This window comes from Protopterus annectens, chromosome 6.part0 (assembly GCF_019279795.1).
Source record: "Protopterus annectens isolate FY-2018-M chromosome 6.part0, PAN1.0, whole genome shotgun sequence".
Taxonomy (NCBI): Eukaryota; Metazoa; Chordata; order Ceratodontiformes; family Protopteridae; genus Protopterus; species Protopterus annectens.
In genome coordinates, this window is record NC_056737.1 from 484893875 (window position 1) to 484907856 (window position 13982).

Genomic DNA, 13982 nt, shown 5'->3' on the forward strand with positions numbered 1-13982 from the left:
TGAGTTTCCAGGCTATTAAACAGGATATGCAGAAATTTGTTCCAATCACTGTATCTGAAACGCCTCTGCCACACCCTGAAAAGCTGAATTTTACCTCGACTTCCAGAATATTTAGTATTGGCAGCTGTTCACTAATATTCAAACTGCTATTTTTAATTTTCTGCTCCACTCTTGGCTTCATGCACAGGATGACATCCTTAGCCTGCAACTCAGATTATAGCTCTTTTTTGGTGTAACCCCCTCCCCCCCCCTTCAGTTTTTTTTTTGTGATACTTTTCCTTCTGAGATCCTAAAAGCTGGATTTTTATTCCATTTGCTGTCATAAGTTTGTTTCATCATTTTAACCCAGTCTGCGCACTCACCACCTCCTGAGATACTGTATGTAGTATGACTAAAAGATCCAGTTTTATGGCAAAAGTAATTTAAATCAAATCTCTGTCATGTGGCAAGAACATTCAAATAATGTATATGCACTGTGTACTGCTGTAATTATCTGAATAGTTTGTGAACTTTGATGTTGACTTTCCACTTACATGCACGAATGTTACATTGAGCATTGAATTTTCCTTTTGTTACCTGTACAGTAATGTTAATCTCATACATTGTATTAGCTTTATTACTTGATTTGCTAGGTAAGAAGCTTGTAGCTAGAAAGGCCCATGCAGTCTACATACCTTCAGTAAACAAAACAGACCTGGTTGTTGGTGGTCACATCTCCATAGTATTACATTAGCATGTTTAAGAATTCTTCCTTGGTTCCTGAATTATCAGGGTGGATTATTGCTGAACTCTCATCCATCCACTGTATTGAGCATCATGTCATGGCTTACTGTCTTCCTCATCAAGAATTTATTTTTCATTACTTAAGAGAAACACCCATAAAAGGGGAGGGATTTGGACCCCATACTGCCTCATTTTTCTCACCATCATAGTTTCACATGCTTTACTACTTTTCAGATGAACAGAAGTTTGAAATTATTTTCAGGATTTTGTATCTAATTTTGTCTGATTGTTTTTTCATGTTTATTCCAAATTAGATGATTTATGCTTTTTAACTAAATGTCTTGAGTCCTTGCATTTCTAGATATATTGGCTGAACTGTTTCCCAGTGTGGTAGTGTACAGTTACCCATTGCCTACAGCCACTATGCACGTTTTACTGTACATGTGAGCATTTGGTCAAAATTTACAGAATGTGCAAATCATTCAATCCAGCAAGTTTATAGAGAAAAAACAGAGTAATGAGGAAGAGCTACCTTGGCGAACTTTGGTCCTATGAGTCATCATTGCAGGAAAGGTCACTATTCCTCTCCTTTGGTGAAGTGGTAACACCATTCTTAAGAAAAATATTTTTTTTTCTGGAAGTGTAGTTTTAACTGTAAGTTATATCATTTTGGTTTACCCATCACCTTTTGACATTGGTCTATTCAGCTCTGGAAAAGCTACCCCCCCCCCCCCCCACAAAGGCTAATGGTAGCCTCACATCTGTGAAGGTATTGACATATGCGGTGCAGAACTCCAGTATAAATCCAGTGCTGGCATGCACTGTCTTCTTTTGTTATTGCTGAGTATTGCTAGTCTTCAAGTATCTTGTTGGAGATATCCTGTCGTGTATTGCATTTAATCATACTTGAATTTTCAGTAAGAAACACTTTAATCTTGGCCACTTATGAAATAATTGTGCGACTTTTATTCCCCTAAATCAGTCAGTAAATCTGCTGTGTTAGGTGAATTGCATCTGAAGATTATTGCATCCATTGCTTGCTTGTTTTAGTTCAGGCTTAAGAATAAACCTGAGTTTTGTGATATTTGCCAGAAGTTTAATAATGCATCGAGACTGAGTTGACTGGCTGACTGCCGGTTCATCTTATTTGGCTGAAAAAAAAAGTAAAAAATCTGTAGAGTCATTATAGAAGTAAGGAATCATTTAATCTGAATTTTACTTCATGGAGAGAGTCAGAAAAGGGATGAAGAAAGAGAAAAATCAGTAAAATCTGTCAAGTCTGAAGAGGCAGCTTCTAAATCTAGGCTTCAAATAGTTCATCAGTGAGTGACAGCACTTCAGCAATTCTCAGACAAGGTACCTTCACTTCAGTAGTTTAAAAACATGCTTGTAAAAAATCAGAAAATTACTAATCTGGGTACCTTCAACATATTCTGCAAAAATAATGAAGGAATGTCATCTGTCGGATCCAGACCCGTATTATTATTGAATTTTAAACCTGTAGCACTCAAAGATTTTCTGCCCTTTAGGGCCATCTGTGAGCACGTATGCCCTTTTTCATCCAATTGGAGGTTTCACAGTGTTTACTAGAAAATGCTTTAAAGTTGCCCAGAAAGCAGAATTAGCACAGCAGATAGCAACATTTTGCCAGCATAAAGTCTAATTTTCATGTAAGGGGAAAAAAAGGAAGTTGTCACTGGTTCCAGTGAAGATTACAGATGGAAAGAGGAAAAACAAAAAAGTTCATATCCCCACTGTCCATTAAAGAAGTTTGCTTTGTGAGGCAGCTTAAATTCCATACTTTTCTTTACTTGGACCATGAGGATAGATCTTTAGTCCTCTCCGATTGCCTTCCAGAGGATGTAAATTATATTGATGATTTTTTCCATGACCAGCAGGAGACCCCTCTTCTCATAGAATAGAGATATTCACTTTACATCTTTGCCAGAAGTGAAGTAATCTTGCCCATATTGTGTTTACGATCTTCTGTGATGTCATGAAAGTTAACTGTGAACAGCTTGACCCAAAAAGGAATACCAGGCTACAGGCAGTAGCCTCTATGTAACAATCACAAAGCAGATCCTTCTGCTTTCTGTCCTGTACTCTTAATTGCAGTCAAATAAGACTATTAACTTCAGCAGTACTTCATTTTAAGAAGAAATTGAGGCTGATGGACAGATAGGGCAAAAAGATTGGTGTTTATTCATTTGGTTATGTTCCTGAAAAGGAATTTAATTACATGTGCCCATACAATCTTTCTGAGCCAAGTACTGTGATGCATACAGAAGCTAACAAAATTTGACACCAATGATTACCTGTACATAATGAATGCCTGTAATGAGTAGGCCATGCAGTGAGATTGGTTTACAAAGCTTTTGGTGCATCAATTTGTTCATCTTTGGTATTACTTTGAAAAAGTGTGATCAACTCAGAACAAAAAACTATCCTGAGGAAGTAAAAATTCAATTATTAGTTGCTTCTGTTTGTTTTTGTTTTTTTTTTACATTGTGGTTAGCATACTGATATTACAGCCCTAGAAAAGAAGTGGAAAAGAGCAAAATAATGTCCTGCATATTTCATACTCCTGCACAATTTTCAGAAAACACCAATGTGCCTGTTTTTTGTAAACAAACCCTTGTCCAATAGCTCCGTAGTCAGACAGTCCAAAGAAAAAGTTTCCTTCAGTTAGAGATTCTTGAGAAACAGGATTATTAACAAAGATCCTGAAAGGTGACTATTACCCTGGGTCTCTTCCTCACCTAACCCCATACATGGGAGACAGTTTTCAATTCTACCTGCCAGCATGAAGAGCAGCCATGTTACACAAGTTAGTTTTGCAGACAGTAGCTCAGTTTCACCCAGAAGAATTTCTTGAGACTAGTAAAGAAAAAGGCAATACAACAGGTAACTCACACTCAGAAGGCAAGGAGTTTACTCCAGAATGAGCCTAGGTCTATAACATACCTCTCAAGTGTACCTCATTATGAGGAATGTACCTCATTTGGGGTCTTAAAGTTCATGTTCCTCAAAGCTCCACATTGAAAGGCTCTGTCACACATTCATTGTTAGAAATTTTTTTAACTCCTATCCATGGTAAATAGAAAAGAATCATGTTAATTCATTAAAAGATCTTTTGTACGAGTAAAACCAGCATATTTTAATCATTGTGTGATCTTCCTAGCTGAAGTTGTTAGTAAGCTGTTAGTATGTGTTCCACATTTTGTCCGTTTGCTCCACATTATGAGGGCTAGTGTTCCTCATTTCAGAAATGGAAGGTTGAGAGGTATGGTCTATAAAAGGACAGCAGCCATAAAACCAGGTCTGTCTTATTCAATTAATGGGGTGCTGCCACCTCAAGGATCCCATCCAGCAAATATAGCTAGCTCTCAGACCTTGAGTTCTTAAAACTTCCACAATGCATTCGTCTCTAAAACCACCTCAGATCTCATTACCGTTCTCAAAGACGTAGTCCAGGACATCCAAGTGCTTACATTTTTCAAAGCTTGTTACAATTTTTTTACTTCACTTTTATCAGCCTTGTAATTTTTTACCTATTTCTTATCTAGCATTCTATTTGCTTAAAAAAAAAAAAAAAAAGACAATGGGCTTGCATGTCGTCACTTTTCTCGCTGCATTAAAATTAATAATTTGTTATAGTTTGCTAATACAGATGAGTCTTATCTGTTTTTCTAACTTTTCTGACATATGGTTAAAATGTGTAATACTATTGATGGTTTGTTTGTTGTTGAATAATGTAGTTAGCTAAAAACTTATTAGAAATATCTATTTTGACTTTCATTTTTACACGGGACAGTGTGTTTAATATGGTCAAGGTCTTCAAAATGTGTGGCAAATTTGGACACAAGGTTCCACCCCAAGACACCCACAGTCTATGAATTGTATAGCTAGGGTGTGAATACCTTTTAGTGGATTGCACTATTTGCTGAGGCTAAGCTTTGGCCCTCTGTTAGAAAAAAAGAATGTTCATTTTTAAGGTTAGTCTCCCTTCAGAGCATGATAGAGAAGGAAAAAGATAGTAGTAGAGAGAAACTAACAGAAGAAAAAAGGATAACAAAGGCAAGAAACGAAAACTTACCTGGATGTCTGCCATCAAATGTTTCCTAAACAAAACCCCAGCATCCACCATCAGTACTAGTTTTAGTACATTCTGTTTCTCTGATGTCTCCACTCTTATGGACACACTTATTTTAGGTAAGACTCCTAAAATGGTCTTAAGCAGGCATTCATCAGAGAGAGAGAGAGTTATCTAAATTTCTGTCATTATGCCCTTCATCAATAATATATTCTCTTAAGTGTACTAGGTCCTTCCAAAGCATTTTTGAAGACTTTTGCTGAAATGGGTATCATCTCTCCTCCCATCATCTCTGGAGCAGATTGGGATGGGTCACAGTCACCTCTACAAGCTCCTTCCTTGGTCCCAGTTTTAAAGCAGTGCCCAGGAAACTGGGAAAAAAGTTGTCGCACTAAGGATCAGCAGCATTGGAGTAAGGACCTTCTGATGTACTCTATCATTACAGCAGCCACCAGAAGAGAACCATCAAAAAACACAGCAGCTGTCCATCCCCGTAACAGAGTCTCATGCAATATTTCATGCAATGGACAGAATGAGGAAATCTGCCTATGCTTCAGTCACAGTTGCCCTGAGGACATCAAATCACATTGTCACATGAACCAGTTCCAACTTCATAGACGAGCAGGCCTTGGACACTGAGAAAGCCAGCCTCTCCAGAATGTAGAAGGCATGTTGAAACTCATGTGGCCACCATGTTGACCATTTCTAATCTCTTCATGGGACTGCTTCACAGTACAGCTTGTTGGAGCAGCAGTAGAAGGTATAACTATGAAACATGCCTGGCTCCACCTTTGTGATTTTGTGGGCAATTTTAAAGCATCCTTTGTCAATGCTGCCTATGAAGAATCCTCATTGTTTGGACCTAAACTTAAAATAAAACTTCAGAAGAGTGAGCAGGAAGAAAAGACGTTGTCTGACCCAGAAGTAAAGTTTAAGAGCTCCCATAGTGATCCCACAACATGACTCTGGTCTCAAATAAGTGTGGTTCAGAAAATCCCAATGTCTGTCCTTTGACTAGTTTTTTGCCAGGGGTGGCTTGAGCAATGTTGACCCCTTCAATGAATGCCACCCCAGAGAACAGGGGTGATCCTTAAAACCAGGGATCCAGGAGTCCCATTTCAGGAAAACAACCTCAGTCCCTGAACGCTAGCTCAGCTGCTTTCTCCTGGAGGCAGTTAGCCAGCTATCTGTTCTGTCAAATGTTTAGATAGCCAACATGTAAAACAAGTTGGTGAGGAGGATAATTTCCTGATGCTTTACAGTACCATTTTCCTTACCCCGACAACATTCTCTGCCATTCTCATATATTCCACCACACCAGCACAGGGTGACGAGAGGAAAGATTGCTACTCTTGAGAAAAATGAGCCATCAAAGTGGGAAATGGTCAAGTGTGTATTCTAGATTTTTTTATTGCCAAATAAAAACAAGAAGCTCAAGCCAGTCCTAGATGTCACCTACTTAAATCGGTACATTACAAAGACCCAGTTTGGGTTGGATTTTTGTCTTGCTTACAGGCAAACAATTGGATGTGCTTCCAAGACTTCCGAGAAGCCTACTTCTGCATCATAACTGCCCATGAATCCAGAAGGTTTCTGGAGTTCTGGTAGGGAGCCACCACAGCCCCCTGAGTGTTTATCAAGTCCATGGCATGGCATTGGTCACAGCCCATCTGCATCTTAAAGGGATCTGCATTTTCCTGTATCTAGATGATTGGCTTCTAGCCATTACATCAGTGGATTCCCTGTCCACTGCTAGAGATTTTCTATCAGCTCTGTTTGTCTTTGGGTATCTCTGTAAACTTGGGCAAATACCAGATTCTGCCTTCTCAGATATTGTTTTTCATAGGCTGCCATCAGGACATAACATCATAAATTCTGAATTACCAAACAATAGACTGCATTCACCAAGATTCAATTTCCACTCTCCCCGACCACCACGCTCCCTCAGCTGATCTAGTCTTGACTTTCTCAGATTGATGGCTTCATCGATATTGCTAATTGGACATGCTTGATTCTTCATTCCAGTTTTACAGCGATCCGTAAACCTGTAGTGATCCCTACCATCCAACACTGTAAAAGTTTCCAGTTCATATGACTCTAGTCTGCAGGCAACACTTGACCTTGTGGCTTGACTCTCCTGCAGCCTCCCTCCTTTGACCTACTCTACTTGCATCATTCACCATGGAACCCTCCTATCTGGGGTGGGAGGCATTGCAAGGTTAGACTGTCCAAGGAATTTGGGCAGACTTGAAGGTAAATCTTCCTCTCAGCATCATGGAGATGAGGGCAGTTCTTAGACAATTGCTAGCCCTTCAAGGCTACCTTTCTCATGGGGTGTCCGCCATTCACTCAGGTATGTCTTTAGTATGATACATCAGCAATCAGGGAGGAACCATATCTTGCTCCCTTTGCATAGAGGCTTTGAGAATGTGACAGTTGTGATTGCTTCACACTGCTTTCTAATAGTAGCACTAATTGTGGGAAAACTTAATGATTAGGCTTAACAGATCCATTCTAATGCCTCACAAGTGGTAGTTCAGTTCTATAGTAACACGATTCTTCTTTTATTGGAGCCAGCCTTGCCACCATTGCTTTGCTTCCCTGTCCAGTGCCAAATTCAGCAGCTAGTTTGCCCTGATCCCTTTAATGAGGCAGTCTCTAAGGGAAGCTGTGGTTTCTTAGTGGCTTCCTGGACTTCTGTATGCCTTTACTCCTTTTCTCCTGAACACCTAAGTTCTACAGAAAGCCACTGTGTGCTAAGCTACTGTGATCCCTATTGCACCATTGTGAACTAGGCAGATGTTTCCCCTTGCTGAGTCCTCATCTCATGAAGGAAACCATGGTTTCTTAATCAGTAATTAGATGTTACCATCTCTGTCAGGCAAACGTCACCCCCCACATTCATACCCTGTAGCTATAATTAAATGTTCTTTCCAGTTCCAGTAATGGCTGTTGATCCTGCCCTTCCTTATAGTGGTTCAAATTCTGTTAGTCTCTCAAAGAATCCACTTGCAAAATTTGCAACAACAAATTGATGCATTTCTCCATATGGGCATCCAGCTAAGGACATGATCCCTTCTATGCTCCTGTCCCATCAGTCTTGCTTTTCCTGTCGTCATTTTTTGATGGTGGCTCCAGCTGTTCTATGGTTAAAGTTCATTTAGCAGCTATCTCAGATTTTCATACTGGGTTCCAATCTTCCTCACTTGCAGAACTTAAACTGTGCAAGGACTTCCTAAAAGTGATCTGTGTACTACGTCCTCCAATCAGTGATGCAACACCAGCTTGGACCTCATTTACATGCCTGATGACCTTAACATGCATTCCATTTAAGCTAACATCTTCTGCTAAATTAAAGTACCTTTCATGTCAAGCACGGTTTCTGGTGGCTATCCCCACAAGAATCATCATTTCAGATGCAAGCTATCTCGTCTGTACCTCCCTATCTGATTTTCCCAAAATGATAGGGTATCTTTTAGTATTAGTTCTGCATTAATTCCAAAAGCGGCTTTTTAGTCCAGCCTCAACCAGCCCCTTTACCTGCCAGTTTTCTTTGAAAATTTCTGCAACAGGGAAGAATATTTGTTTCGTACCTTGGATGACCACTGACTGCATTTCTGACTTTCTCTAATAGATCTATAAGAAAAAATTCTCAACTTTTTATTGCCATTAATCCCTCCAGATTAGTTTGTGAAGTGTCCAACCTAACACTGTCCAAACAGCTCTCAGGCTGTATTTCTTTTGCTTAAAGTTAAAGACCCACAACATTGAAACTTAAACCACCTTTAACCAGGTCAGTGAAGTTTCCACAGGCTTTTTAAAAAAAAAATTCAGTGGATGAAATTTGTGCAGCAGCAACTTGGTCTACATTGCATATTTTTTCCAGAAATTAGAAACTTGTTATGTCTAGATCTAGATCCTTCTTTGGAGCTACTGTCCTTAGTGGCATCCAGTCACGATTCTAGCCAGAAAACTAGGTGGCTTAGGATTTTATCCCATTAGGCAGCCTGGACAGACAGGGTCAAATAAGATTCAGAAGTTATGCACTATAACACCGTTTCCATTTCATCCCTAATCTATCAGATATGGCAACTTTGCCCACTTCTCACCCTAGCAAGTTGTTCCCGCTAAGCACTAGGAACCTACTAGACCTGCTTGAGACCCATCTTATCCTCCACACATTCTGTATGCTGTGCCTGTAGTCCTTCCCAAACATGCAGCAAACTCTATTTGAGCTGGATTTAGGGTCAGTTGTATGGGAATTTGATGGAGTGTGAGGTTTGAGGGTTTCTGCCTTAGGTCTTGCAAATGGAAATAGAGGCTGATAACATATATTAGTCAAAAACGTGTTAAAGTAAGTCATTACCTTAGGGTTCTGGGCTACATTCCTTAATATTTTCATGTTTCCTTTTGTAAGACTCAACCTGAAGATACCTCACTGGGCTTTCAGGAATATCTGGAAGTTGTCCTTGTATTCCCTGGCAACAGTGATACTATAACCACATTCAGTGAGAGTTTTGCTAGTGGATAGATTCGGTCATCCTAGCCAAAGGTTCATCTTATTTCTTCTGATAGCAACTCATCATTACAAAACATTTTGGATTTTGCTTGTAGAGTCCACTTTATTAGCCTTTTAGTGAAAGCAGTAAACAAAACTTTGACACAATTCTTTCCTGGCCACTTTCACATCAACCCAGACCTTGCTATAGTAATGTGGTATATTGTCAAGTAAGGGAACCTCAGATGCTTCCAGCTCCTTGGCTGAAATTGGAATAATTCAACATAAGCTTCAACTCTTGGTGCTGTGTTAGCCAGTGCTGTGGCATCTGAGCTTGAGGCACCTGCTGTAGAGGGTATACCAGCTCTGCCCTTCTTACCTTTAATAGATTTACTGTTAAAAAGCTGGTTCTCCCCTCCTGCTGCTATGCTTTTCCTTCTTTCCATTTTTCACTTTCTGTACTTATCCCCTCTAATCATTCTACTGTAACACATATTGTATTATCTTGGGATTACCATATCGTAGTCTTAATTTTGGCCATTATCTGTCCCTCTCAGTGCATTCCCAATCACATCAGGACTTCCAGTTCAATAATCTACATAAATGGTCTCCTAGTATTGCTGATCATCATTCTTTAAGGTAAATGTTTGGAAGCCACTGATGTAAAGTTCTGTAGGACATTTTGACTTTTTTATTGGACCTGTGGACCTTATGCCAGATTTTGTTTCTAGTTTTGAAGCAGACAGTGTGGATCCTAGTTTGTATTCTGTAAATGTTTAATCCTGGATTATCCAGCCCATCTACCTCACATGATGGGACTGGTTGCCAACATGGCAGACTGCTCTGTAACAGCCTGAGCTCGAGCTCCTCTTGTACCTCTAGGGATGTAGTGCCGCTCCTTGTTTGCCTCCACTCATTTCCTGTCATTCCTTTCAGTCATGATTCAGTTTCTTAGCATTCTTTGTTACTGGGCTGCATAGCTTCAGTTTTACTTTTTCCATCCTCCCCTCTTTAATGCAAGATCAAATTTCTCTATGAGTAAGACATTCCTGGAAGCTGTCTCTGTCTTTAATTTCCAGATAGTCTTCAACTTCCAGTCCTTAGCTTCTTAGAGTATAAACAAGGCTTTATTAAAGATTACTTTGCTGCTCCGTCCTCTACTGAAGGATCTTACATCTCCTTGGGACCTCTATTTCATGTTGGGGAAACTAACCTAACCCATTTTTGTCTGGTCCCTTCTGTAAAGTTCAAGTTTGTTTTTTGGAAACTCTTCCTGGTAACTATTATTTCAAGTTGAAGAATTTTGGAGCTGTAGGCCCTTTCCTGCAGACCCCCCCATAGCTAATTTTTCACAAGAACAGATTTTCTTTATGAACAAACCCTTGCCCAAGATGTCTTCAGAATCCAACCTCTGTCATCCCTTACACCTGCCAGTGCTTTTCCCATCTTATACCAAGAGAGGAGAATATCTTCTTAATTGCCTGGATATCCATAGGCAACTTGGATTTTATCTGTATTGTACAAGACAATTCAGGCAGCATGACCCGTTGTTTCCTTCTCCATATCAATGTGGAACAAGAAATTTTGAAGTTTACTGTGTCCAAATGGGTTTCCAAATCTAGTCTTAATCCAGCAAAGCTGTCCCATCTAGGTCAAAGGAGTACTAAAACAGAACAGTAGCCACTTTCTACTGCCTTTTTTAAGAGCTGTACTGATGATATTTGTGCAACTGTTATCTGAGTTTCTATGCTTACACTCAGAACACACTACATGTAAGATGCAATATCTTGATCAGGGTAGGTCTTCAGGCCTACTGGTGTTTTGTTATGATGCCATCCAAAGTTTTAGCTGGGGACTGTGCCCCTCAAACGACATGGACAGACTGAATAATCCAAGACATGATAGTTATGTTCTTACCGTAACATTGGATCTTGATTATTCATGTCTCTCAAATTGTTCAACCCTCTACCCATCCCCCTTTCTAACTTGTTACTTATTAACTCCTGACCAACCTTACTGACCTCCTGAGGCCCTTCTTCCACCTTTTCTGTAGTTGAATAGCTTTATTCTTTCTGTACCTGGATATGGTCTATAGAGTGTTAGGCAGCCAAACTCAGTCGGAGGTAAGTGGAGCAGTACTGTATTATGGCAGGTAGGTGAGGAGCTCAAGCTGATAAAGCAGTTTGCCACGTTGGCACTTGGTAGCAACCAGGTCCTATCAAGTGAAGTGGAGAAACATGGATTTTCAAGGTCCATAATTACGCTAAGTACATAACTTGTTTTCCTTTTAATGAAGCTGTTTGTTAAATTATACTTTTCTTATGTAGGTGAGTTTCGTAAGCTGATGGCCTCCTTTATATCAGGAACTGGATCAAAAAATGGAGGCTTTGTAAGGAAGATAACACCAACAGCTGCAGATCCATTAATGCCCATGCCACCAGTTTCACAGCAAAAATTACAGGCAAGTACATTGTAAATTTTGTTCAATTTGTCTATGATAATTTGATGTTTTCAGTACTTAATTTAAAGCACCAGTACAGTAATGAAGTAATGGTGCTGAGATACTGAGACCTTTTCCATTTTAAATCATATGCATTTGTCTTCAGAGGTGCTTTCCACTGAGTTATTTAAATTAATAATTGTGCTATTGTATTGCTTTTAGTATATGAGAGAACATATAGTATATTTTTGTACAATCTAGAATAGTTCACTAGAAACAATACAATTTGATATTGGCTGCAAGCAAACAGTAAAATTCTCTCAAACTGCTTTTAACGAAGAAGAGAAAAAACTCTAAACCCTGTCAACCAAACTAGCAGCTAATAATAAAAAAATTCTTCCCTGAACATTACAGCACCTGGTCCGCTACTTATTTCATATTCTTAATGGAAACTTAAGGGAGTGGGATGAGCAGGAGGAAGAGGTATAAAAGGAGGATCTGTCAGTTGTTAGTCATATCAGTCTGTCACACAGCATCCAGGAGCCACTGAACTGTGAGTCCTGCTAATGATGTTCTCAAGGTATCCTACTTCCTAAGTCACCAAAAACTTTGCATATGTCTGGCACCATTGGTAAGCCTATAAGCTTTATTTAGAACTTGAGCAGTTCTTCCTTTCATGTTTGTAAAGGATACAGTTTCATCTTCCTTAAGACAGCTTGTAGAGCCTTCCCTATCAAAGGTTCTTGAGTATTAATCTTTTAGTACTGACGCACACTGACAAGAAAATGGCACTTAAAAGCTATAACTCATGTTTCGGTAATTGCCTTCTTAGCTGCCAAGTGACTAGCACTTCAGAGGCTTAATACTTTTCACTCTACTCTTTGTATTCTTTAATTCCAGGTGAGACAAAACTGGTCCTCACATTTTGTTGTCAGGCCAGAAGGTAGAAATCAGATCTTCCACTTCTGGTTAATTATAAGGCTCTGCACAGCTCCAAAGAACATGCTTTTAAGTAACCAGTAGACTTTTTCCACATATTGAGCATACTGCAGGGGCTTCTGGAAACATTCTATCCAATTTATTGGGGAAAAAATTATGCTTAATCTGCCAATCAGAACTGTTTACAGTCGTGTAAAGGTGTAGGGGGGACACCTAGCACCACAGTGTCTGGTTCTTTTTTTGCAATCAGAGCTGCTATAACCCTCCCCATCTAGCAAACAGAGTGTGTCAGGCCCAACATCATATTAGTCATAGGCTTGTGCATCCTTAAGAACAGACTATTTGTCCAGAGTTTAAATTTGCAACAGGTATTGTATCCCTGTCTAATGAAAATTCAATTTGTGAGTAAAGCATCTTAAAGTAGTGCAACCTCTGTTTTGTTAGTATTATCCACTTATGCCCAGTTTCTTGAAAGGGTCAGGTCTGGGTAGGAAAGCCATCGGTCAGTTGGTCTCAAAACAGCAACAGCTTTTATAGCCCATTCTTCTTACTGTGTCATTCCACTACAGACATCCGGTTAAGCATGGTGTCAGCTTTAGGCTTGGCAATGTTGTGAATGGTATCAGGAATAGGTCAGTTTAACAGTAAATCATAACATAAAGATTTAGCTCATTCTCTCTCCCATTTTTTTCATCAATAGTTTTCCTTATAGGTAATGAATACTGATATGAAGCCAACAGAGGTATTATCTCTCTTATAAATCCTTCATTGTTCTTTTCTTTCTCCAGTTATTCTTGCTGCTTGAGTGCCAAAGGCCCCCTAATTCATGTTGGAAATACTTTAGTGACTTGTGGTGGTATGGTTTTGAGATTTTTTTTCCTGATTTTTGTCACTACTTTTCTACACCTTGACATTATTGAAAAGTCAAATTCTGGATTTACAATCTGTGAGCAAGTAAGCTTGCAGTAAACAAATGGAAGCAAACAGTGTTTTTTCACATTTGGTTGACCTGGTAAGCTGACTAGCCAAATTGTCCCTTTTCAAAGGCAAACCTGTAACTCTTTCGGGTTTAATGGCTTGGTCAGAGTTGCACAGTAAGCAAATGAAGGTGAAAGAAGTCAAACCCTGTGCCCTGGGCGTAGGATGCAGCTTATTAACTGCTCAGAGACCTGTGCTGTAACTACCCTATCCATTGAAGGGTAGGTTAGAGTTGTGCATATTGTGCTATATTTAAACAATATACTAAGAGGTCTAAAATCATTAAATTCTTAACTCAAAAACATCTTAAA

General features: G+C 39.4%; 1 protein-coding gene across 1 annotated transcript in view; it reads left to right on the forward strand.

The window, feature by feature from the left end:
- CDAN1 (codanin 1) overlaps positions 1–13982 on the forward strand; it is a gene marked incomplete in the record, with an annotated part of 1645523 nt that overhangs the window by 1061676 nt on the left and 569865 nt on the right. Inside the window, 1 exon segment of the mRNA XM_044074210.1 lies at positions 11642–11775. Coding sequence (XP_043930145.1) covers positions 11642–11775 — 134 coding nt within the window.